The sequence below is a fragment of the Adiantum capillus-veneris genome, chromosome 7 (genome assembly GCF_014529385.1).
Source record: "Adiantum capillus-veneris isolate H3 chromosome 7, ASM1452938v2, whole genome shotgun sequence".
NCBI lineage: Eukaryota > Viridiplantae > Streptophyta > Polypodiopsida > Polypodiales > Pteridaceae > Adiantum > Adiantum capillus-veneris.
The window spans coordinates 166,808,369-166,835,340 of NC_140937.1; the positions used below are offsets into that span (position 1 = coordinate 166,808,369).

The 26,972-nt window shown below is 43.2% G+C and overlaps 1 protein-coding gene across 5 annotated transcripts in view; it reads right to left on the bottom strand.

Moving 5' to 3' along the window:
- LOC147454998 (phosphoglucosamine mutase family protein) overlaps positions 1 to 26,972 on the bottom strand; it is a 164,924-nt gene that overhangs the window by 21,714 nt on the left and 116,238 nt on the right. For 4 of the 5 annotated variants that reach the window (XM_086516853.1, XM_086516852.1, XM_086516855.1 and 1 more), the window contains 4 exons: positions 23,754 to 23,849; positions 23,472 to 23,626; positions 23,246 to 23,342; positions 23,076 to 23,153 (listed from right to left, as the gene is read on the bottom strand). In XM_086516853.1, the coding sequence (XP_086372979.1) occupies positions 23,076 to 23,153; positions 23,246 to 23,342; positions 23,472 to 23,626; positions 23,754 to 23,849 (426 nt within the window). Of the gene's footprint in view, positions 1 to 21,527; positions 21,555 to 23,075; positions 23,154 to 23,245; positions 23,343 to 23,471; positions 23,627 to 23,753; positions 23,850 to 26,972 lie in introns of those variants that run through there. The other variant, XM_086516854.1, reaches the window with a different exon arrangement.

A 26,972-nucleotide genomic window follows, 5' to 3' on the forward strand; every position in this document is an offset into this window, starting at 1 on the left:
ATCTAAGTAATTAATTAGACCAAAATTGTCTATTTTTTAGCATAAAGTAAAGGCAAAAATTAATTAAATTACTTAGATAATTATACAGTAATTTCAGATATAAAAATCAATGTTAAGAAGCCAGGATAATTAGGACATGCACTGAAAAATAGTTTATCTAATTAATTAGGCCAAAATTGTCTGTTTTTTAGCATAAATTAACGGGAGAAATTAGTTAAATTGTTTAAATAATTATACAATAATTATTAGAGAGAAATCAATGTTAGGAAGCACGGATAATTAGGGCATGCATAAAAAATTAGTTTATCTTATTAGTTTAGTCAAAATTGTTTTTTTTAGCATAAATTAAAGAGGAAAATTAGTTAAATTACTTAGATAATTATACAGTAATTATCAGAGATAGAAATCAATATTAGGAAGCCGTGATAATTAGAGCATGCACAAAAAATTAGTATATCTAACTAATAATGTCAAAATTGTCTATTTTTTACCATAAATTAAAGGGAGAAATTAGTTAAATTACTTAGATAATTATAAAGTAATTATTAAAGACAGAAATTAAAGTTAGGAAGCCTGTATAATTAGAGCATGCATAAAAAATCAGTTTATCTAATTAATTACGTCAAAATTGTCTGTTTTCGAGCATAAATTAAAGGGAGAAATTAATTAAATTACCTACATAATTATATAGTAATTATCAGAGGTAGAAATCACCGTTAGGAACCCGAGATAAATAGGTCATGCACAGATAATTACTTTACCTAATTATCTTAGCTAATATTGTCTGATTTTGACTATAAATTTGAAAAAGAAATTAGCAAATTAATTTATATAATTACATAGTAATTACCAGAGATAGAAAACCACATTAGAAAGTTGGGATAATTATCTTAAGTACAGATTAGTGGTTTAGTTAATTACCTTAGTTAATTTTGCCTACTTTTGACTATAAATTGAAAAGAAAAATTAGCAAATTAATTAATATAATTATACGGTAATTACCAGAGATAAGAAACAACATTAGGAAGTCAGGATAATTACCTTAAGCTCAAATAATCAATTTGACAAATTATCTTAACTAATATTGTTTAATTTTGACTGTAAATTGAGAAGGAAAATTAGTAAATCAATTTATAAGTTAGGAAGATAATTAACAAAGCTATAATACATCAAATTCTACCTAGGGTAAATATCCCACAAGAAGATAAGTAAACCATAAACTACTAAATCCAAAAATTAAGATATTTTTGAACAAAAATTAAATTAAAAAATTAGTAAAATAGCCCCGATAATTATGGGAGAAGAATAACACTACTACGAAGCTAAGAAAAAAATATCTCACCCAGATATTTATCGAAGATATTTACTTATTCCAAAAATCCCTATTTTTGAATAAAAGAAAAAAGAGAGATTATTCATTTAATTCTCTAATCGATTAAGTATTCTTTTATAAAACTATCACTATGGCTCCGAAGAGGACCCGGGGAAATCCTCAGTCCGATGAGGACGATACAACTCACAAGAGGGCTAGGAGATCCCATGACCATAAGGCTGGCGGAGGAGAGTCTTCAGGCGTCAGTGCAACAGCAGATGACTGATCAGTCTATGTGGATTTCCATTTATTTAATTAAGCCTTTAAATAAGTTTAAGTTCTTTTATAAGTTAACATTGCATACGTAAGGAGGGAATAAGAGTCAGAAAATGAATAATTGACCGAAAACGGAAGGTAACTCTCAAGAAACCAACGAGCATTGTTTGTAATTAAGAAAGAATTGTTTGGGCTAAAACTGGTTGACCTAAGAAAAAATGTTTGATCATCCTTAAGATAGCTTGTCTCAAGACACCTCTGATTCCTTGGAATATTTTACTCCAGGTGATGAGTAATGATGGCGAGACAGCCATGGATGAATCGGTTACCTCCATGTACGTGGAGTCTTTACCCCGTGCATGTCTGTGTTTGTGGATACTAATTAGGATATCGTTTTTATCCTAAAAGAACCGCCCGGTTGTATGGGCAACTGGTTGACGTATGGACGCCCGGACTTTGGGTTATGTCTTTTTCAACCCCGGTTTTTTATAAATAAGGAATGGGTACCGTTTTTCACCCCTGTATAGGTGATCTTGAAACAAACCAGTACTGGTCAGAGTTACTTCAAATTGACAGTACCTTGTCTTAAGTCTAAAGATGTCTGTTTGCTAAAAGAATGTTTTCAATACTGCTTTCAAGGGCTGTTTTAATAAAATTCTGTTATGAAGGATAAAAGGAATCATTATTTTATTTGTAATAAGATCGTGGTAATAATTAAATAACAAAGTATCATGTGTAATTGCGGAGTGGTAAGTGGAGATTGACTTAAGTTGTCAATCATGGACGGGTGGGCCTGATTAGTCAAGTAACTATCCATTCCCGTGCACTAAAAAACGTCTAGAAAACTTTTCCACTTGGAAGAGGAGTCCACCAGCAGTTGTGCCCTCACATCTGTTAGGGGGGAAAAAGTGTTGGTGGAAGATACCTTAGCCCAATTTGTGGAAGTTATAAAGCCGAAATAGTTTTTAGACTTTTAATATGTTGCTGCTTTTCCGCTGCGAGACAAGATTAGGTCTCCTTCTAGGGCTATAAACCTAAGCCATTGTCAATGGTAAAGGTATATTCCTTTGATTTTTCTTGTTTAGAGACTTTGATTTTTATTAGGCCTAAAGACCTGTCAAGGATTTCATCCCGCTTTTTGGTGTCGGCAGGTTGGGGACCTCACAAGTGGTATCAGAGCGTGTGTTGATCAAAGTCTTGGACCTAGGGAAAAGTTTAAGGTGTAAGGTTGAAATAAGTGATCTTTGACAAATTTTAAAGAGGTATTTAATCGAAAAGAGGGAGAGAAAGAAAGAGAGAGTTATTCCCATCTTTGCACGAAGATTTCCATCAGACCTACCACAAATTCATGGATTTCAACATTAGGTTTATGAGGGCTTGCTATAACAAAATGCTGACGTGTCAAAGCCTAAAGAATGGAGCCAACTTACCGATGTGGCCGAGGGGCCTAAACCCTAAGAAGAACAAGTAACAAAAGAAGTCCTACCAACTTATGGGGACCGCGTCCGATGGGACCCCAAGTGACAAAGGATTAAAATAAAGCAGGACTCGCACACACACAAAAACTGATGACGTGGCAGATTTCCGAAAACTACGCTGGCATGATGACGTGGCAAGCTGTACGGATTTCAGGGTTTTGCGCTAGTTGATGACGTGGCAGACTGTATGGATTCTCGTAAATTACGCTGGCAACTTTTTGGCTTTGCTTTTGGACGAAATGCTTTTGAGTTTGAAGGCTTTTCACTGTAATTACTTTTTAAGCCAAGGGCCTTTAAATATGAGGTTAGGGCTCATTCTCTGGCATGCTTCCTGGAGAAGGTGCAGAGTCTGGGGTACCGGCTTGTACTTTGATGATGCAATATAAAGAAATACCGAAAGGGGCACCAAGGTTTGGGGTAATACTCTCTGGGGTGGAATTCCGCCTCTCCGTGTCGCGTGTCCTCTCTCTCTTTCAGTTCAGTTGTTAATGAAGTGCTAAAAGTCTGTTCAGTCTGTTCTTTTCTATTGGCACGTGGTGCCCGTCTTGTGACATTTGCCTATCCTGACACTATTCAATGCAAAAAAGCATGATGAAGTGGCTAGATAAGAGATTTTCTCCTTCCACTTGGAGGATCAACTGGTCAGGATCTGGTGGAATTTTCTTCATTGATGAGAGAGAGTTAGAAGGTTTAGAACTTAATATGAAGAGACTCAAATGGGCTGAAGATCTTCAAATGAATGAAATATACTTTTTCATTGGGACGGAGAATCCAGAGGAAACCCTTGTAATAGATGATGTCCAAGTATCACAAAATCAATGGGTGTTTGATGAAGAGTCTAAAGTAATCTACCCAGATAGAACTAGGCCCATAGATGTAGGCCCTAGTTTTAGTGAACCAAAAGATGGATATTTCGATCCCATATCTGATCCACCCAAAGTCCACAAGATTCTAGTATAGGATTGTCGTCACCCTTGTACATAGTAGGATCTTCATGGATTGTATTAACTCTTGTACATACTATGGTTCTCATGGGTATGCTATAAGCGGTTTTGTTTATGGTTTGGCAATTGTCTTCATCCTGTGTGCAAAAGTTTTGAGTATGAGATAAGTTTAAAGCATAAGTAAGAGAGATTTCATATGGTACTAAATTCCACTAATTCAATCTCAGGGAAATACTCGCGTAAATAGCCTTTATACTATTACTCAATCGAAAAAACACCTACTAAAGCAAGTTCAACTCCTTACCTTCAAGGGAGAGGGACCCAATTTAGAGCGAGATACCAAAGCATGGTTAGATGCTATGGACGACTATCTTAAAACTGCAGGAACTGCTCAAGAAAACCAAACAATGTTGGATATGTTCCGTTTCAGCAGAGATGCCAAACTTTGGTGGAAGCAACACTGCAGAGATAATCCCACGAGTAGTCCATCTTGGCAGAAAATGAAGCAGGCAATCAAAGAACGCTATCTCTCTCCTGCACATCAGGCTATCAAGATAAACGAATTCTTTGGTCTACGCTAGTTAAGACTTTCACTTAAGGAGTAATACACCAAGTTTGCTTCTTACGACGCTATGCTCCCCAGATGACCATGGAGCAACAAATTGCCCGTTTCTGTCAAGGCCTCAACAAACCCTTGAGTATACGTATCAAAGCCATGAGGCCTAGATCAATTTAGGATGACCTTCTTAGGGCCAAACCTCTTGCAGCGGAAGGAACCAACTTTACAAGGAACTATAATGTAATTAATAACTTTAGGGAAAAAGCCAAGGGAAATTTCAACCAAGGAAATCACTTGTCACGTGCACATGGCTCTGTGTGCCACATGGACATACTTCATCGACTTCCAGAGCCAATTTTTCCCTTCTTCCTAGATACGGATGTCTAGAATCCTAGGAGGATTAATACCAGCAATTTTGTGAGCCTGTTCGCAGGACCTGCATGTCCGGACAAGTCCATTAGATTAGGTTTTCCAGTTTGGAACCCTCTTGCATAAATTGTTTGTATACGCGTTTTGACAGATGTTATTACACTACGGTGGGCATCTGGCATGAAGAGCATGTAGTTCTAGGTTAGAGGAAACCAACGTGCCAGACCGCACGTCGATCGAATTTCCAGATGGACAGATGTGTGACAGTTTCACCCAGTTTTGGACCCCTGGACTTATTTTTAATAAATCATTTTTATGATTTATTTGTTGGAAATCCTGGTGGACAAATGCCCTACCTAGGCCTTAATAATTACTTAAGGCTCATTCCCCACCTATAAAGGGAACCATCTCCCAGCACTTGGAGCAAGAAGGAAGAAGCGCCGAGTTCAGCCAGCGTTTTAGCAAAGGACAGCCAGCATTTTTCTCAGCAGGAACATCCAACGTTTTTGCAAAGTTCAGCCAGCAGCGAACGTTTCCAGAATTCAGCCCCATCGCCAGCAATTCTCAGCCATACCAGCCAGCGTTTTGGTTTCCAGCCCAACGCTGCAGCAGCAGCAGATCAGCCCTGCGTATTTCAGTTTTCAGCCCATGCCAGGTGTGCGAGAGATCCATAGCGGTTCCCAATGACGGACACGGTCCGGTACTTCGGCAGCCATTGATCCCTCCTCTCGGCAATTCCCTCACCGAAATCGAGTGCTCCATTGTTGTCCATCATTGGCCTCGTCGAGATCTGCGTTTTCAGCCCATCATCCTTCTCACATCGAAACTGCAAATCAGCCCGTGGTGGTCATCCGCAATTCCCACATCGAGAAGGATCCAAGGTGCATCAAATCAGCCCCGGAGGCGCCTCATCTTGAGGAGTTACCGCGGCGACATTCCCTAATCGAGTTGGTAGAGTCTGCATTGAGGTATTGCATTGTGTATACATTCCATTTACGCAATCTAAAGCAAATACCACATCGGTAACGGTGTGGGGGGCTCTTGAGAGGGTTGGTTGGGACCCCATCGGGTGTCGCTCTCTTCTTCTCTCTCTTTCTCTTTCCCTCTACACATCTCTATTGCATTCTCTCAACCCCTCTCTTCAGGGGAACATAAAAGGAACATTCATTGAAGTACAAAGTATTCACTAACGTAAGGAAAGAAGGTAAGGGTTTTGTGGAAGTGTAAAACTAGATCTTCACCATTTTAATTCCGCTGCACCTGACATTGGTATCAGAGCTTTGAAGATTTTGCACTAAGCCGCTAATCCCCAACAAGTTTTGTTTTTCTCTCTTGTGTTTTTTGATTGTGTTGGCAGCCCTTCTGTGTATAATCCTCCTACTCTTGAAACAACAAGCTTGCCATTGCGCGTAGAGCCGTGCGCCTTGAGCGTCGGAAAATAGCAACCAATTGTATACCGAGTGTTGCATGCGGGGTGCGCCAACGAGGGGGTAGATAGTCTCCTGAAGATTAGTTTGCGACTCTCCTTGAACCAAGAGGAGAAATCCTTGCATGGTCAAGCCTCGTAGTGGTATAAATACCTCCACAAATCAAGAAGGCGCGCAAGTGCCACCTATGGATCCTCCAAGCCCTCCCTCAACTCCTCCACCTTCGCCATCAAATCCCATGGATGCTATGATGATGGAGATGATGATGCGGCAAGATGAAGCTCGACGACAAGAGTGTGTGGAAGTGACGGAGCGTGAGGAGCGTCGATTGGCGGCCGAAGCCGAGGCTCGTAGGCTAGAAAGGGACTCCATGTGTGATCTCATCACCACCTTGGCGGTGCGATCCTTTGTGGAAGTTATAGGGCCAAAATAGTTTTTAGACTTTTAATATGTTGTTCCTTTTCCGCTGCGAGACGGGACTAGGTCTCCTTCTAGGGCTATAAACCCAAGCCATTGTCAATGGTAAAGGTATATTCCCTAGATGTTTCTTGTGTAGAGACTCTGATTTTTATTAGGCCTAGAGACATGTCAAGGATCCCATCCCGCTTTTTGGTGTCAGCGGGTTGGGGACCTGACACTGGTGACAAACCCCACCCTTGAAATACTACAAGCGACCTGGTTTGCATGCCAAAAATACATGCTGATATCTCCTGAATATCACATATATTCTATGATGGGAATCAAAGATATACATGCTTCCGGAAATGTAGCATTGGACGATTAGACAATCCCACCAACCTGACTACCACACATATATCACCCTATCTTCTGGTGTACTCGCAAGTACGAACTTCTCTAGCCAAATTTTGTATGAAAAAAGTAGATACAATTGCTTAACTACTCCCTTGATCATTATGAACCATGCTCTCACCTTGCTCAAAAGAGCTACATCAAGTCACTATGGGTTCCATCCAAAAGGCTTCAAGATATAGTTGCAATAGTTGAGGTGAATCAACCAATTCAAACTCTTCCATCCATTTAGTATCCAAAGATGGATAGTTCTTGAACTTCACCAAATAGCGTCTTGCAACCCTTTGTCTAACCTTCCTTTCCTTATGCGTCAATATTTGTTCAGGAACAAGAATCTCATCCAATTCTTCGACTTCGGGTTGTTCCTCCTCAAGCATATTCTCTGACACAACAACAACAAAGGGTGACACGAAAAGCATTATGTATTTTCTAACCTTCTGGTAGCTTCAGCCTGTAAGCTACATCGTTGATCGTTTCTGAAATCTTAAAAGGACCATAATATCGCATACTGAGCTTTGGAAACAAACGTTCCTTGCCTTTCCTTTTCCTTGGGCCTTTTCAAAGCGCAAGAGTACCCAATCACCAAGTGAAAATACAAGTTCACGACGGAGACGATCAGCAGCTTTCTTTTGCTTAGTCTGAGTCTTCTCAAGAGCAATCTTTATCTTTCTGTATGTTTTATAAATGTCTTGCGCATACTTATCTGCCTCAAATATCTTCTCTTTAGTTTGCAAAATGGGTGGGACTTTCTTCGCTCCTTCCACTATCTCGAATGGTGCCTTACTTGTTGATGTCTGCACAGTGTTATTGTAAGTATATTCAACCAATGGGAGATGGTGTTCCCAAGTTGCCTTGTGCTCTGACACAGAACATTTGAGTAGATCTAGGACAATAGAATTTGCCTCTTCTGATAGTTTGTCAGTTTGTGGATGAAAGAAGATGAGAACTTTAGCGTAGTGCCCATGCTCTCAAACAATGTCAGACTCATCATACGTGGATCTCTGTCACTTACAATTGACTGAGGCATCCCGTCATACTTAAAGATATTGCTCATGAAGACCTTGATCATGTATTCTGGCTTTATCTTCTTCTTAACAGGAATGAAATGGGCCTGCTTATTGAAGCTACTAATGATAGTCCAAATCCCATCATTGCCTATTTGCATTCTTAGAAGATCAAAGATAAAGTTCATCGCTATGCTTTCCCATGGCCTATCATGGATCGGCAATGGCTACAACAATCCCGGTTGCTTTTGCCTGTCAAATTTGACTTTTTGGCATACTAAGCATGATCTTACAAATGGGTCAACATCTTGACGTAAAGCTGGCCAATAGAAAAATGCCTCAACCCCTTTCACTCTCGCATTAATTCCACGATGCCCAGCATTTGGTGAAGCATGACTTTCCATCAAAACCTTTGGCCGTAACTATTAAGTAACGTATAACTTTCCATGCATCATGAGAAAGTCATTCTTAAGCATATAGTGCTCATGATGTTCCCATCAACAAGATGATCATAGATCCTTGCAAAATATGCATCTTCAGCATATTGTATCTTCATTTCGTCTAGTTCACAATGGTACAGAATTGACACTGTCGAAATTTCGGGCTTTCGTGACAATGCATCAGCCACCACGTTAGTTTTCCCTTCCACATACACAATCTGAAAATGGAATATTGTCAAGATGTTTGGCCATCGCATGTGTTTCTCAGACAACTTCATTTGTGTGAAAAAGTATCGCAAAGTTTGATGATCTGTTTGGACAACAAAATCAGTCCCTAGCAGATGGTGTTTCCAACTAGTGAGAGCGTGAATTACTGCCAACAATTCTTTCTCATAAACTTGCATGTTAAAAGCTTTTCAATTTTCAAAAGAATTCTACTCTCATATGCGACTACTCAATTATTTTGCATTAGAACTGCACCAAGGCTGTGGCCACATGCATCACATTGAACCACGAAATTTTGCGAAAGATCTGGCAAAATGATTACCAGATTTGAAGTCAGCTTCTCTGTCAAGTGTTTGAAGGCTAGAATTTCCTTGGTTGTCCACTTGAAAGTAACTACTTTCCCTTGTAGTGAATGGAGTGGAGAAGCAATCTAAGCAACATATCAAATGAACCTCAGTAGGAACATAAGCCTAGAAAGCTTCGGACGTCATGTACGGACTTCAAGTCTGGCCATGACCTAATTGCTTCCTCTTTGGCGAGATCCATACGTACCCCATCCTTTGAAACAATGTGCCCACTTTGGAGAGATCCATACGTACCCCATCCTTTGAAACAATGTGCCCAAGGAAGTGAATCTCTTTCAAAAAGAATTCACTCTTCTTCGCATTAATGAGTAGCTTGTTCTTCGTAGCTCATTAAAAACTGCGGTCAAGTGATCCCTATGCTCCTCTTCAGACTTTGAATGGACAATCATGTCATCAAAGAATGTACCCACGAAGTTTCTATGTGGTCTAAATATTATGTCCATCATTCTATTAAACATGTTAGGAGCATTTGTGAGACCGAATGGCATGACAAGAAACTCATCGAGACCAAATGTTGTCCTGAACGCAGTCTTATTGACATCTTTTGACCTAATGCGTATCTGATGGTACCCGTCCTTTGGATCTATCCTGGTAAACAGTGACACTGCCTCAAGCCGATCAAGGATGAAATCTATCCTCGATATGGGAAATCTATTCTTGATTTCTTATTCAAAGCGCGGTAGTCAATGCACATGCGCCATGAACCATCCTTCTTCTGCACTACAAGTACAAGCGAACAGAAATGGGATGAACTAGGCTGAATCAGCCCTTTCTCTAAAAGCTCATTGATCTGATTCATAATCTCTTTCTGCTAGGTGGCCTATCTTTATCTAAGGTAGACAAATTAGATACAACATCGAGTACTTCTTTTGCAAAGATCAAGTATGCAAAAAGATGATTCTATATTACAGATGAAATAGCAGAAGCAAAAACAACTGGAATAGACTCGCCTTTAAGCTTTACATCAAGGACATGAGTCTTTCCTCTATGTACAAGGGTAATCTTTTTGTTGTAGGTATCTACCATAGCATGCAACCTATAACACAATGGGATACCCAATAACACATCACAGCCCTCTAAGTGGCATAAAATGAAATTCTTCCGCATCCACATAACTCTGAATTTGTAAACAAAGTTTCCCCAAAATGGGAGTAATAGACTCTGAATGACCTGGGCAAGCCAAACCTGCTTCACCTGTCATACCACCTCCTCTGCACGAATACCCAACTTTGATGCCAATTCTGGTGATATGAAATTTGCACGGGCTCCTGGATCAAAGAAAACCAATATTGTATCGTCTCTAACTTTGCCCCAAGCTCTACACAATTCCATGGCATCTAAGTTTGGTTTGTCACCAACCAAAGACAAGTCTTGTACTGGGATTTGGCTTCTTTCCTTTATCCTCTGACTTGTCATCCTTACAAGGTGACTTCTTTTGTGGGCATTCATTCGCAAAATGCCCCTCCTCTTCACAAATGTAGCATTTCTTGGCCTCTCTTAGAGCTTTCCTTTCTTCAAAAAATTTGCCAGAAAAATGTCTTTCTGTCCTTGACCTCGCCCAGAAGACGGTTTAGAAGAAGGTTTAGACTGCTTCTTGGACGTGTCAGTTTCATCAGTGGACGATTTCTTTGTGGGAGGCACAAAAGGCGTTGTTGCACCCTTGCCCTTTTTTGAAAACTGTTTGCTCTGGGACCCTCTCTTGTTTCTATTAAACCCATCGAAATCTCCTTTCGACAAATTGTTCGCCACTCTCGCATTCTCAATCAACTGTGCCATATTCATGATAGTAGTCTTTGTGCAATAGTCCCTAAATTTCTTGGGCAATCCGTAATAGTACTTCTCTTTGTCCTTGTCCTTGCCCAGAAGAAGGTTTCAACTGCTTCTTGGACGTATCAGCTTCATCAGTGGACGGTTTCTTTGTGGGAGGCACAGAAGGCTTTGCTGCACCCTTGACCCTTGGTTGAAAACTGTTTGCTCTGGGACCCTCTCTTGTTGCTATTAAACCCATCGGAATCTCCTTTCGACAAAGTGCTGGCCACTCGCATTCTCAATCAACTGCGCCATATTCATGAAAGTAGTCTTTGTGCAGTAGTCCCTAATTTTCTTAGGCAATCCGCAATAGTACTTCTCAATTGTTCTGACAATGGCACAAACCTATAGGAGGTTACTAGCAAAAGTGCGGCCCCGAACTGTTTATTGTACTCTTCAAGATTCACACACTGTTTAGCATTCAACTCAAGCCATTCCGTCATCATATCCACTTCAAAAGTGTTTGTAAGCCATCCAGGAAGAAGTTTGAACGGGACCCACTTTGTAGGGGTTTGACCTTGATTCAACAATGCGGTCCACCATTGAAACGCATTCCCTTTTAAGAAAGTGACAGCCTTGCGTATCTTCAAAGACTCTGTGAAGTTTCCTCCAGCATAAACTGCATCAAGCTGTTGTATGAAGGTCAAATGCTTCAACTGATCCTCAATTCCCCTAAAAGTTTCAAACTTCACTGCCTGCCCACCTTCCTTGTAATCCTTAGGCTGACTCAAAGGAGTGAAATTGTCATAAACAGGTGCCCATAAGAGTGGTGCTCCAGGATTGACCATTTCAGCTCTCACATCACCCCTTTTACCTGTCATATCTGCATTTCCGACATATGGCTGCGAAAAACCAGCCATACCAAATTGTGTTCCAGGCGTTCGAAATTGACCATAGGCACCCTGAAAACCTGGTCGGACACCCATGTTCCCATACATAGGGTTAACCATGCCTACTTGCATTGTCCCAAACACATTCCCTGGCATATAACCAATGGAAGGTCCAACCATAGCTTGAAACACTGAACCACCTCCAAAATAACCAAGATATGTAATAGGTAACAAACGGGGCCTAACGCATAGCCTGTTCATTACTCCCTTGACCATTCACAAACAGTTCCTATCCGGGTAAAGCAAATTTCTTGGGATCAAAGGACACCGCGGCTTTTCCTCGAGCATCACGAGACCTCTGTGCATTGAAAATCTCTTTTTCCTGCAACGGCTCAGTCATGCCCTGTATCGGAGCCTGAAAACCTTGTGTAGGAGCCTGTAAATCCTATGTAGGAGCCTGTAAAAATTCTTACATCCTTGGATTGTTGGCCAACTGCTAAAACATTTCCATGCAGCTACGCAGTTGAGCTCTAAAAAAACTGTCCTCTTCTTAAAGAGTTGAAGGAATTTTCTCTGCGCCATGTGAGGAAGATCCCTCTTCAGGTACTTGGTCTCTTATCTCTGCCATATTGACAACCTCTGCGTTGCTTTCACCCACAACAATCCACGCTGCACTTTTTTAAGATAAAGTGGCTACCTTGGCAATGGAACCATATAACTGGCATGTACACGGTAGAGGGTGGTACTAATTCAATTACCTGTTAACTTTAAACAAAGCACTCAAAAGAAAAGACAACACAGATGCGTCCAGCGACTAGAATGTCATTGCGCACACGAAGACCCACACCATGTAGTCCCGAAAGACTGCGCACCTTTTGGTATTTCTTTATTCAATTAAGAACAGACGATCCGAACACGTAGATCAAAATCTCACAAAGCTGTCCAAATCTAGGCTGAAATTGCAGGTTTTTGTCCCAATTTCGGCAACATAACAATGCCAAAACCCAAAAGTACCTGTCTATGACAGATTCCCTCGCAATTTAGAAGCTTTATAGTGAGCTGTAACAGAATTTCAGTGTGCTGTAATTCCCTGTTTTGTCACTGCCAGGAGCCCAAAGCCCTATGTAAGCATCCCAAGACCTTCCCGAGGCTCCCCTGGTGATTTCTTGCAGTTTAGGTGCGAAACCCTAAACCTGCAAAAAAGCACAGCAGTCTATTATTCTCTGGCCCCATATATGTGCTGCATAAAGCATGGTGGAAGTGACCAATGTGTCAAATAGCCACAACTTAGTGCATGACTCCTAAAACTACACCTGTGAACATATCCTTTCTAGTCCTCCTAATGCTGCATATCCCCTACTCAATCTCGCCTCTGCAACACTGCTCATAGAGAAAGTAGGTCCACTAAATACGACACCAAGATATAAATAAGATTTTACATACTCTACTATCTCCTGTCCATATGTAAAAATAGGTGTTGATCTCCTGACCCACTGCGTTGTAGTATTGAATACCATCACCTTGGTTTTGCCAAGGTTAATGGAGAGCCCACTGTCATGTGCATAAGCATATCTCATCTAGATGTCTCTACATACCCTCTGGAGAGTCTGACATAAGCACAATATCATCGGCATAAAGCAATAGAGGTATCCATGTTCTTGACAGCTATGCTCCTCTATCCCCTGAGTCTCAATATAGTCAACAATCTCATCAATATACAATCCAAACAAAGTCGAAGAAATTGGGCATCCCTGTTTCACCCCAATAGTAGAGTGCAAAGGATCTGAAAAACCCTTTCAGACCCTCTGCTATCCATACTCTCCCTATAACTGTCTCATATAGTGCCATGATACTCCATACAAGCTCCTATGGGACTCCCAAGTCATATGCTCGCGCTGTATCAACCTGGATCTCTGAACTGTGCCAAAGGCTTCGCAGAAATCCATAAAGCTACAATAAATCCTTCTCCCATGTGCTATGTCCTCCTCAATGATTTCTCTAAGCGTGAAGATATGATCAATAGTGTAGAGAATCCCCTACTAAATTCCAGCTTGCCTTGAAGCTCGCCTTGATGCTTGTCTGGCAATGGTAACTGCTCCGCTACTGTGTATAGAGAGGATGCATGTTGTGTCCATGTCCCTATAGAAGTAATGACTGGAGAGGGTGAGTGTTCTCTAAAGAGTCACCAAGCCTCCCTAGAATCCTGGCTCAAGAGTATCTGATAAATCTCTCTCTCAAGCTGAGCTAAGAAAGATCTCTTCTTTCGCCGTATAAGGCAACGGGAGAATATACGTGGCTGCCCATGTGTGATCTCTTCCAAAGCCACCTCTCTATAGTCGGGCTTTGGTGTTTCAACATTCATCATCATACCAACTATTTTGAGGCGTGCTCCGAGACTTTGGTCTCCCACTAGGCTGAGAGTGGGGAAAAGTTCTGATTGTTGTTGTGTGTATCGTCTCTATCAATATCGTATCTCCCGACTCTACAAAACGGTCTACCTTCTCTGAACAGACAGTGGAAGCGGCCTCGTATCTCACAGTACACCGAGCAATGACGAGTAGTGCAGCTCCATCTCTGGCTCTAAGTGTAACCGGCCTGTTCAATCCAAAAAGGGCGGTAGACTTTAGTTCAAACCTTGATTTAGCTTTCACCCATTATTAGTCGTCTATTTTACCTGCGCTATAGTGACACAAGAGAGGGGAATGGGATACAGATGCTAGAATGCACCTGTATGAGAAGACCGACACCAGATTGGCCCCTAACTTAGGCGCCCCTTTCGGTATTTCTTTATTGTTTAAAAGAGGGAATAAACGTTGTGGTTCTTTCCAAGCTGCCCCGCACAACCTTGGCTGAATTTTGACTGTTCTGGCCTGATTTCGGCAGCATAACTGTACTAGAACCCTTCACGGTCAGTATTCCCACGCATTAAATGACTTTCCCGACGCATACGGGCACTTTGCAAAACCTGGCAAGAATCTGCAGCACGCTGAATTCTCCGTTTTCAGCCCCGAAAATGCGCCAGATCACCTGTACAGCGGTCCCCTTGCGTCCCCGAACCTCCTGGGGGTATTAGGGTCCGTTTAGGGCCAAAACCCTAAACCTGCAAAAATACACAGCAGGCTGTAATTCACTGTTTCGGGCTCCATTTCGCATGCCGGTCGCATCCGTAGCAAGTCCTCGAGCTCCCGCACCTGTAGGGCTACTTGCCCTTTGAATCGGACGAGATTTCTGGCGTGAAACCTCTCCGAATTCACCTCTACCTGCAGGGGGGATTAGCCGCTAGCTAATCCAGTACCTGTGCAAGAGGCTCTTGCCTCGGCAATCGCGCATGAACCCACACAACTGTACATTGGTCAAATGAAGAGCCCACTAGAGGGGCATAACATACTGCCAAAGGGGAGAGAGAGGGCAGTGCGTAGCGTGCAGGGCATCACTCCTGGCACCGCACTGTACATAGGAGGGAAAGCAAGCACTCCATAGCTCTTAACCTGTGACAAATTCTGAAAATGAGGCTCTCCCTCCTTCAAATTCAGCGCCACTTCTTGTTGCATGAGGAAAGTGCACCAGAAGGTGCCACTTGGCACATTTACAAGCATTTTCCCGTTTCGGAGTTGCCGCCTAAAAATCTCCCAACCGGTTGCCCAGTTGACTTCACGGCAGAGTAAGAAAATGTTCCCCTTGTCATTCAAGAGGTAATGACGCAAACACATTTTCAGGTCCCAAAATAGCAGTTCCCTAAATTTTAGGAGATGCTGCCATTGTATCTTTCTAGGTCATCTGACCCTCTTTGTACACTGTGGCCACATCCAGAACTGAATTGTAGCCTCTGTAGCAAAGGATTCCACTTTGGCTAGTCAATGACCCCACTTTGGCTAACCATAGTCCTTGTCCAACCTTAGTGCTCTCTTGCCCTCAGGCCTGGACTCCCTCTAGACAGTTCCACACTAGCTATGCAATGCAGGGCAGTTAGATTTCCCGAGGGGTGTTTCCAAAAAGTGAAAGTAAATAAATAATAAGAAGGAAATCAACAAAAAGGATAGATAGTAGTCACACGCTGGTGACACTAAGCGACATAAATGACATATCCTAGCCTCTGCTGGTACCCCTCGAAATCGACAAGTCTCAATCTAAAGGTGATGTGAGGATGTGCGTATCTGCCCAAAAGCACATCGTATCCCATGAGATAAGTGTGTATCCATGTATGCAGGCCTAGTCACAAAACTGTCCTCAGTGAGTTGGAGAAGACGCTCTCTCTAGAAAGCCATCTTCGTTCCCAACTCCTGTGCCGGCTATATCCATGTGCTCGTGGTATATAGCTGAATCAGATCCTGACGTATGAGTCTAGTGACCCCTGTCCGTGTGAGAGAAAGGGAGGGTGCATCCAAGGAGTACCGGAACGGAGGCAATCTATCCATGCTGAAACCATGTGACTGAAACTATGATGTCATCTGCCCATACCAACAGGCTATCACCTTGCAGTGCAAGCTGTCGGGATGACTCCAAGGCTAGCCGAGCGTATCTGTCTCTGGAGAGGTCCCATACATTGTGTATAAAGGATACTGATCTAGTCAATGCCTCGACCACGAGGGGTGGAGCGGCTAGCTCGGCTCAGATAATTTCATGTGGCACTGAGGCCTTAGCCCGAATCATATGAGAAATCATAGAGATTAGAGGCCTCTCCATACATCTCCATCCATCCGTGCTACCAAATCTGCCATGGTGGTCTATTGAGGTTCCCCATATCTGAACTCTGTAAAGTATAGTTGAAGCCACTAGAGTGTCAAAAAGCCAAAGCTTTGTTTATGGTTCCTGAAATTGAATCTGCGAACACATCCTCTCCAATCCTCCCAAGGCGGCATAGGCTCTCGTCAGTCTAGTCTCTGCTTCTTCTCAACGAAAACACCGGTCCATTGAAGACTACCCCAAGATAGGTGTATGCATTGTGTACTCCACTATCTCTTGGCCATATGTAAATGTGGGTGATGACCTCCTAACCCACTGTGATGTGGTGTTTAACACAATAACCTTGGTTTTGCCAAGGTTGATAGATATCATGAGCAAATGTGTGCAAAGCATCCAAATGGCGTTGCATCCCCTTCGAAGAGTCAGAAATGAACACCATATACCAACATCAAAATCCATGTCCCTGCTAGCTGAGCACCTCTGTCTCCCTCCCGCTCTACATAGTCTAAAAACTCATCCACATACATCTCAAAAAGAGTCGAAGATAGGGGGCATCCCTGCTTCACCCCAATAGTGAAGTGGACCATGTCAAACATACCCTCAGTAGTGTGTATCCGCCCTATCACAAGACGGGCGCCATGTGCCAATAGAAAAGAACAGACTGAACATACTTTTAGCACTTCAATAACAATTGAACTCAAAGAGAGAGAGAGAGAGACGACACGCGACACGGAGTGGCGGAATTCTATCCCAGAGAGTATTGGCCCCAACCCTTGGCGCCTCTTTCGGTATTTCTTTATATTCCATCAACACAATACAAGCACGCCCCCCAGACCGCAGCCTGCGTCATTTGGAGTTGCTAAGAGTAACCACTGCTCAGACTTCTTAATACTCCTCCCACATAACCATCCAGGTCCAGGCAGAAAGTCACAACAACAATTATTTTACAAGCATACAACCAAATGCTCCCGAGGCATCGGCCTGCGTCGTTCGGAGGTTTTCTAGCATACAACGAAACGCTCCCCAGGCATCGGTCTACGTCGTTCCGAGGTTTAAACAATACCAAAACAATATTTCTCACTTCTCCACCCGGGAGTAAAATCACCAATCAATGAAACCAGTATTACAACCAGAGTCAACAATTTCAAATCGGCACCAAAAATAGGTTCAAAATAGATAGCATCCATTCTAACAAATTCCAACAGAATCACCAAACAAGTTCTTAAACGGATTTCAAACTTAAAAAGCAATCTCGACATCAGTCGAGCTCGAAAAGTTGACTGACTTTCCATCCTGAAAGCTGCACCAAAAATTAGGGTTAGGTTCATTCCATAAGTCATAGCCGAGCACAGCATGGTCCATCGGCTCTTGGACAAACAGTGTTTTCTTTGGCAGTGATGGTAGTCCCAAGATAGCAATCGCACTGGACCTCCAAGGTTATCAGCTCGAGAAGAGACATCTACTGAGAGATGTCTAGAAATTTCAAGTTATAATCTGCTAGTATTTCCATGGCAAGCATTTCAGGATTCCCCACTCTACCAGAAGTTGCACTCCGAAGGAAGATGTCAGAAACCATGTAACTTCGGAAAAATATTCTTGAAATCTTGCCATGTCCTTGAAAGTGTGCGGCTTGGTAGCTATAGACATCAACATCTGCATGGCACTGCTTTTGAGAAAACAGTGACTCAAAAACAAATCTTGGATCCTTCTTTTGCAAGTAATCTTTTTGGCTTATGTCCTGTAAGACATGAGCGGTAAAGACGGGAGCGCGCCCGATGCGCAATGAAGTAAGGGTGGGAGTGGCTAATAAGTCTAGGGTCGGGGGCCGAAGATGCCTCAAATAAAAAAAAGTCTCTAGTTTGCTCTGTCTACTCTTTTGGTGGGACCGGTATGCTTTCAGAAAAGCACACGCTTGATGCTCTAATACCACTGTCACAAGACGGACGCCACCTGCCAATAGAAAACAACAAACTGAATAGACTTTTAGCACTTCAATAACAACTGAACTGAAAGAGAGACGACACGCGACACGGAGTGGCGGAATTCCACCCCCGAGAGTATTGGCCCCAAACCTTGGCGCCCCTTTTGGTATTTCTTTATATGGCATCAACATAGTACAAGCCGGAACTCAACGCTTTGCACCTTCTCAAGGAAGCATGCCAAAGAATGAGCCCTTAGCACATATTTAAAGGCCCTTCGCCTATGAAAAGCAGTTTACATGAAAAGCCTCCAACTCAAAAGCTTTTGGTTCAAAAGTAATGCCAAAAAGCTGCCGCGTAATTTATGAAAATCCATACAACTGCCACCTCATCAATCAGCGCAAAACCACGGTCACCATGAAACGCGTTTCGACAAGTCGGGACAGGTGAAACGTTTCTGGCCTTGAAACATTTCGCTCAGCAAAACAAACCCAAGCCGTTTCACTAACAATAGTTTTAGTTTCAAAGTCGAAAGGCACGTTTCGCTCTCACGTTTCACTGTGGTCTAATTTTGGACTGAAACATTTCATGGTGAAACACCACATTTCAGGGTGAAACGTCTCAGCCTTGAAACGTTTCGCGGTTACGCTGCGCAAAACGCGGAGCGTCCGTACAGCTGCCCACGTCATCAATTTTTGCGTGTATGTGTGTCTGTGAGTCTTGCTTTATTTTAATCCCTCTATGTCACTTGGGGCCCCATCAAACGGGGTCCCCATAAGTTGATAGGACTTCTTCTTCTGTTACTTGTTCTTCTTAGAGTTTAGGCCCCTCGGTCAACATCTGTAAGTTGGCTCCATTCTTCAAGGCTTTGACACGCCACCAATTTGTGACACGCCCTACCACTAACCTGTATAAAGCCAAGATCCCCCAAATCATCTCTATGGGCACACCAATGTCTTGTAGTCTGCGTATAAGTCTCGCTCTCGGCACTGTGTCAAAAGCTTTGCGGAAATCCACAAAGCTATAGTAGATTCTCCTGCCATGGTGTCTACCCTCCTCAATCATAGCTTTAGAGTGTCAGAATCTGGTCGAGAGTGGAGAAGCCTCTCCTTAATCCTGCCAGCCTTTATGCTCATATTTCCTTTGGCTCTGCGAGAGAGGGACAGAGAAACTTTAAAACAACAAAGAACCCTTAAAAAAAAGCAAGAAATGCTTGTGAAACCCTAGAAAATAGAAAAAATCAGTAATGAAACCTTGACAAAAAGCAAAAACAAGTTTGCGACCTTAAAAAGTAGCAAAAAACAATCACAAAACCCTGAAGAACAATAAGAAAACAATAACAAAACCCTAAATACAACAAAAACTAGTTTTGAAACCTTAAAAAAATAGAAAAAAAAATTTGAAACCCTAGAAGATGGTAACAAAACCCTAAAAACAGCAAAAAGATGTGGCAAAACCCTAAAAAACAGAGAGAGAGGTCCAAACCCATGATGAGGGTAGAGAGAGAGAGAGAGAACTCTTCTATCAAATCTACGCTAAACCATCAGTTTGGGCGAGGCCCTCTCTTGCATATGGTTGTCGGCCCTCTCTTGAAGCCCACCACCTTTCACCTGTTACTGCCGCTGTAGAGACCTGTTGTGCCCCATTCGATGGTCCTGCGAAACCCCCCCCCCCCCCCCCCCCCAAGGGGCTTCTCTCCTCCCTCTTCTTTTTGTATTCCTTTTCTTTTGCTTCTTTGTTTGCAATGCCACTTTTGCAGTTTTGCATGGCTGTTCGTTTTTCTTGGCCATCTTGTTTGCTTGTAGTGCTTGTGTGTATCTGGGTGGTGCAGGTGCGTGTATGCCTATGTGTCACTGCATGTGACTTTTGGTGGTTGGGGGTGATCAGTGGTGGAAAGTCGTGGCTCTTTAATTCCTTCGCCATGTCCTTTTACATAGAAGATGCTTAAATACCCTAGTCCACTACATATTTGAAATAATTATCCCTTTCTAGCCAAATACCCAATTCTTAACCCTGGTTATATAACCCAAAAGTTGTAATTACTAAGGGAGCTGATAACTTTTGAGCGTACGTAGTGAAGAATACACCTACACTTGCGCGCTCACTACTCCTTGCATGGGTAAGCATTGCTAATGAAATTTCTTGTGTTGCTTCCTCATACTCTTGTCATTGTGTACATGCTTAATGTGCTATGTTTGAGTATGTGTGCGTGACGCAATGAGCGGTTTTAGGTCGCCTAGTGTAATTAGGCCTTAAGGAGGAGCCAAACGACCCCTCATTCGTCATTTTTGGTGAAATAATCTGTCGGGATTCGGTAGAAAGCCCAAGCAGATGCAACATCAGCAGCCTCATGCTGCCATATCGGTACAGTGCACCGTGTCATTAGGTCTGTACAGGTGACACGTCAGCATGCCACATCATCTGGCCGTACAAGTCAGTAGGCTAAAGTTGCCACGGCAATTTGCCACATCATCAGGGCACCTGCAAGTCCCTCTCTTTCCCTATCTGGTCCCTTCCATACAAAAAGGATGCCACATCATCATATGTCTCTTGTCAGTTCAGTTGTTCACTTGTTTAAAGTGCTAAAGTCGATTCAAGTGCTTAAATCTTTTCGACCGCTAGTCCAAAGTGGTTAATACCTGTGGCACTAAATAGAGTTATTTGCATCCCTGTTTCCTACAATGATTGCAGATTTAGTAGCATAGTCTTTTGGTCCCTTCTAATATAGCAGAGATTGGTTACACAGCTAACCACTGGGACACCTAAGGGAATTTGAACTGGGCGCATCCATGTATCTAGGACAAGTTGTAGCTGTTCTTACCAGGAAGAAGAAAATAACCTCTAGAAAAAGCTCTTCATCCTCTAGTCTTCCATCAATGATATTCGAATGCGCTATAAGCACCAAGGTGCACATAGAATACCAAATCGTCCCAAGAAGAACAAAAAGTATATGTTAATTTCACTTGGCAAATGCGATTTGCTGCCTACCATGTACGGCGTCATACTGGCATATGGTCTCTCTATGTTTCACCCCTCCATCATAATGAGCACCCAAATGTCAGGTGCGATGGAAGATCAGTACGACATGACTCTTAAAAGTGCACCTGTCACAGACATCATAGCATATTAGGTGTTGTCTGAGTGATCTCACCTCAGCAGCTCCTCTCCTTAAGCCAAACAATGGTACAATGATATTACACCCTATGAGATCTTCGACTGAATTTTCAGAGAGAGACGAACATGTTCAGTAATTATGGTAGGCAAGTATGGTTCCCTCCCGGCATCGACACCCAGAGTGGAATGTAAAAAAGGCTGTACTATAGGTCAACTTTGGCCTCCAGAGGACATTAATATAACCTTCTTTCTTTTTTCATTCTTTCTTTCTTCTGGTAACTCCCAAAGGTGCTGCTAATTATCAGGTGAAGGAGAATAGAAGAATTCCAGATCCTCGAAGGGGAGAGCATGATTCATGTGGTTGGGCATTCGCCTTGTTGACCTTGATTCACACAAGAAGTGCCTAATTGAGGAGGCTTTGAGCAACGAAAGGACGAAGTTAGGGCCTAAGTGAGCTCAAGTGACAGCAGATGATAGAGCAACAAAGCCCCACATGTTTATTTTGTACATGAGAGAAATCAGAAGTTAGCAAGGGTGAGAAGTGTACGTACACGAAAGGGACCTTTGCTGGCTTTCTTTCTGCATTTATGCACCCACCAAGATGGCTTATTACCAGTATTCCAGACATTGCCTCGCTGTCTCAGCATTTAGTTTCTTCACTATTGTGAGTTTCTGTGTTTTGCCATTTTGTTCTTCTGTACAGATGATCGAAGATATGCACTCAAAGACCAAAGTCCATGTTTTTTGGTAGTAAGACCTAGTTTCTACATACTGATTGTGGGCCGACCAGAATCACTTGACATGTGATTAGCATCTCACGTGTAAAGCAGCCTGCCTCTAAGTAAATAATCTCTACCCCAAGCTTTTGAAGTAAAAGAAGTGCTGATAAACTCATCCTCTTTCTTTCTTAAGCTTGTAGACTATAGACCAAACGTAAGGAGAAGGAGCTTTCAGATACAGCATTCTTTGCAGAATCACAAAAGAACATGTCCTGCATAATGAAAGGAACTGTCTAGCTATTTGTCAAGTCTTGATTTTCCAAGCTCTACATGGTTCCTTATTAGAGAATTATTATGAGTTTTGTGAGGAGGGTTTTCATTCAGTTTCACTGATCGCATCCAATATATCGTACTTGCAACAGATTTTGCTTCACTCTAGCTTTTTAAACTTGATAACAAGTGCCAATAAACATACATCCTTTTGACTTGTAAGGCTGTACAGTAGATGTGGAACAAAATGCTCCATCAGTCTACTGGCAACCAAAGGATTTTGCATGACAGACAGCTAGAGTTCTTGTTTCATAAGAAAGTGTGCCTTCGAGGAACAGTAGGTCAGTATATTCTGATACAGAGATTGATTGATGTGCATTCGAGTTCATTTAAACTCAGAGCGCAAACACTCAACAAATCATCAAACAAGTTATTCTATTAACATACCTAAAGAAAGAGTGCTTGGTCTGGCAACTCAGATATTTCTATCGATAATCCCAAAACTGAAATGATCACACATACCTCAATATTCAAAGGCAGAACCGGGTCATGGAGAGAGAGCCTCAACAAGAACCAACCTCCATAACCAGACACCCGCACCTGCAAATTGAACGCCTCACAAATTGCAGAAGCAAGAACAAACACAAAGACACAATAAAACCTCCTAGATAGGCCTTCCACTATTGACCTACCCCTTCATAATTCACCGGTGCCTTTTTCAAATGTGGGTCAGACTCTGCCACAGTTTCAAGATGCTTCAAAACTTTTTCCCCATAATCTTTGAAATGTCTGCCCTCCACCAGAAACGACAATAAAAGGACAAAAGTCTTTTAGGGTTGAATTGTGCTTTACCAGACTACCAGCATCCAAACATTAACTTTGTCTCTACAAAAGATTTTAAAACGTTTTCTGACTCACCCACCACCAAGGTCAGTATGGTTTTGGTCAATTTTAAGCCTCATCTCAATTGAAACCTTGGCTTCATCGAGGTCTTTGATTAAGTCAGTGAGGACCTTACTCCCTACACCCTCCCCTGCTGCTTTTGCAGCAGCCATCTTGATCAACAGCTTCACCTACGTCATAAAACATTTTAGATAAGACAGTTGTTAGCGGCATAAGGACTTAATCGCCAACAAAATATCTTCTGTGGATGTGAAAGGGCATTTATTCCTCATGCCAAATAAATACCGACCAACTCACCATGAGATAAGCTCCATCATCTAGCCATCGATTTTCTTTCAAAGCTCCATGCCCACTCGTCTCTATTGCAAGATGGCATTTCTGCCCAACGGAGTTCTGGGAAAAAGAAATATATATCATCTCTCTCTCTCTCTCTCTCTCTCTCTCTCTCTCTCTCTCTCTCTCTCTCTCTCTCTCTCTCTCTCTCTCTCTCTCTCTCTCTCTCTCTCTATCCTTGATTAGAGCCAAGGCCTCCGTACCTCACGCGATCATTCGAGCAGAGCTAGCTGCCCCCCCCATGGAGATTGAGGCGCTTACCAGATCAGTGTCCTTTGTGCACAGCCTATGGGATACTACTAGAGACAGATATGCTAGATTGGCCCTTGAGTCTTCCAGACAGTTAGCTCTACAGGGGGACACTTCATGCTGGTATGCACAGATGACTTCATGGTTTCAGACGCATGGCTTCACCATGGACAGGTTGCCCCCTTTCCAGTATTCTCTTCAGGCACCCTCGCTGTCTCTTACACGGGTGGAGATCACTAGACTCATTCGTCAGGACCTGATCCAGCTCGACACCAGGAGGACATGGATAGAGCCGCATCAGGAGTTGAGCACGAAGATGGCTTTCTATAGAGAGCATCTTCTCCACCTCACAGGAGATGGGTTTGTGATTCGACCCAGCTACATGGACACACATATGTCTCATGGTTTGCGTTGTGCCATTGGTCAGATACGCACATCCTCACATCAGCTCGAGATTGAGACCGGTAGATTCAGAGGGATACCAGCAGACAGCAGGATATGCCGATTATGCCAAAGAGAGCCAGAGACAGAGTTGCACTACATATGTCATTGCACAGTGTTCTATGAGATACGGGGGCGTTTCCACTGCTTATTCAGAGAGGGTTTTGGTCCTCTATCTAGGGTCATGAGTTATGAGGATCAGAGATGTCTTGGACTATATCTACTTGAGTTACACAGGTATAGAGACACTTTACTGGGGAGAGCTAGAGAGAGGCAGTCCCAGAGACACATTACAGATTTCTTTTCACTAGATATGGGACAGCCAGAGGAGCAGCCACCACTGCAGAGCTCGTCCCACACTCATTCGACCACTACTGGCACTCTCATCGACCGAGCATTGGAGCTACAGAGATGCAGACGACCGCGACTGAGGAGAGGAGCTACACAGCATCGACGGAGACTACAACAGAAGATTCGAGCCATACTCTCTCGACATCCAGAGTGCAGATGAGGATGGATCCTCACCATTTCTTCCATCTTTGTTTCACACACTGTTACATCCAGTTTACCGGGTACCTATTGTATCAGCTGCTACACCCACGTAGTTTTAGATTGTAGTAGTAGTAGTAGTATTTTGTTCCACTTCTAGTTCTTTTCTAGTTCTTTTGTACCCAGACATGGTATTAGATTCACTATTTTGTAACTGATTGGTCTCATAGGTCATTTTGGCCTTTTGAAGACGTTAATATAACATTTCATTTCATTTCATTTCTCTCTCTCTCTCTCTGTGCCCCTGCCCCTGCCCCCACTCCCTCTCTCGCGCTCCCTGCCCCTGCCCCTGCTCCCCTGCTGCTCCCGCTCCCTCTATCGCGCTCCCAGCTGCTCTCGCGCTCCCCTGCTGCCCCCCGCCCCCTGCTGCTCCCGCTCGCCCCGCATGCACTGCTGCGCCCGCTGCTGCCCGCACGCGCTTCCCCACTCCCTGCTGCTACCTCCCGCTCGTGCTGCTGTGCCCCTGCCCCTGCCCCTGCTCCCTCACGCTCTCCCCGCAACTCCCCAACCTAGCGAAAGTTTGCGTAGAGAAAGAAAAGGGGGGGGGGGGGGGGGGGGGGGGTCTTCCGTAGAGAGAGAAACAGAAAAACGTAGAGAAAGAAACAGAGAAAAAAAAATGGTGCGTAGAGAGAGAAGGTTTGCGAGCGTAGAGAGAGAAAGAGAGACTTAACCGTGTAGAGAGAGAGAGAGAGAGAGAGAAAAAAAAAATCCCTCTCCCTCTCCTGTGGCGGCCTTCCGACCATGAGGAAGCAGAATGGCAAAGATGATCCGGTGGAGGATGCCATCCAAAAATGCAAAGAAGAACTGAGCGAGTCCATCAGCATGATCAACCGCCACCTCCTAGGTACTATCAACATACTCGACGCGCGCATGGCAGCACAGGAAAGCACGATACATACACTCGAGGATCGTGTGAAGGCTCAAGATGAGTAAATCGTACTACTCAGGAAAGAGCTTGCAGAGGTGCGATCGCAGAATGTCCTCCAAGAGGGAGAGCTTCAACCCTCAGTAATTGAAGAGCTTAAGGAACAAGTGCGGGCCATCAAAGAAGGTGGGGAGCATTAAAAAGAAATGACGACCTCGTGGGTAGATGTCATCACAAAGACCCAACAAAAAGCAGAAAAGGCCGAAAAATGGATCAAGATTGTCAAGAAAGGGAAACGCAAGGAAATAACCCCCACCCCCACACCAACCATCATCAACTTGACACTAGAAGAGGAGCAAAGGAGACATCTGCGGGCCTTACACGTAAGGATATGTGGCCTCAAAGACCAAGATAATGTGGAGGAAGAGGTTAAAGAACTCATGACTCTGGTGGGGGTCAACGAGCAGACGCATACGAGGGCCTGGAGAGTGGGCACAAAGAAAAGTGGAAGCAACGAAGAAACCTCAAAGGAAAGGGCACTCATTCTCCGCTTCCCCTCCATGGAAGCGAAGAAGGATTTCTTGAAGAAGAGACCGACTCTAAAGAAGAATGGCATCTTTCTTGGAGATGACCTCACCCTCTCGCAGATTGTCATATGCAAGAAGTAATGCCGGAAATTAGAGCAGCAAGGGAAAAGGGGAAGATTGCTTTTTACAGAGATGGAAAGGTGGTGATATTGGAGCGACGTCCCGCATGACAGTGCGAGACCTATGGGACCACACTAAAGATGGCAACCGAGAATTGTAACGGTTCACTTCGTCTTGATGTAGGGGCCTTTGAGGATAGCTTCACAGGGAGAGACATCATCTTCTACTCTGAGACACATCAAGCCCCTGGGCAATCCATGCCACAGGTGAGCGGATATAGATGGGAGACAGCCTGCAGACAAGAGACCAGATCGGAGCATCGAGGACGAGGCTCAAGGGGAGTGGCAGTTCTATTTAGGGAGGAGTTGCAGCCATTGATATATATAGCGCGCAAGGATGAGCATGCTAGGTACATGTGGGTGAGGCTCAGGG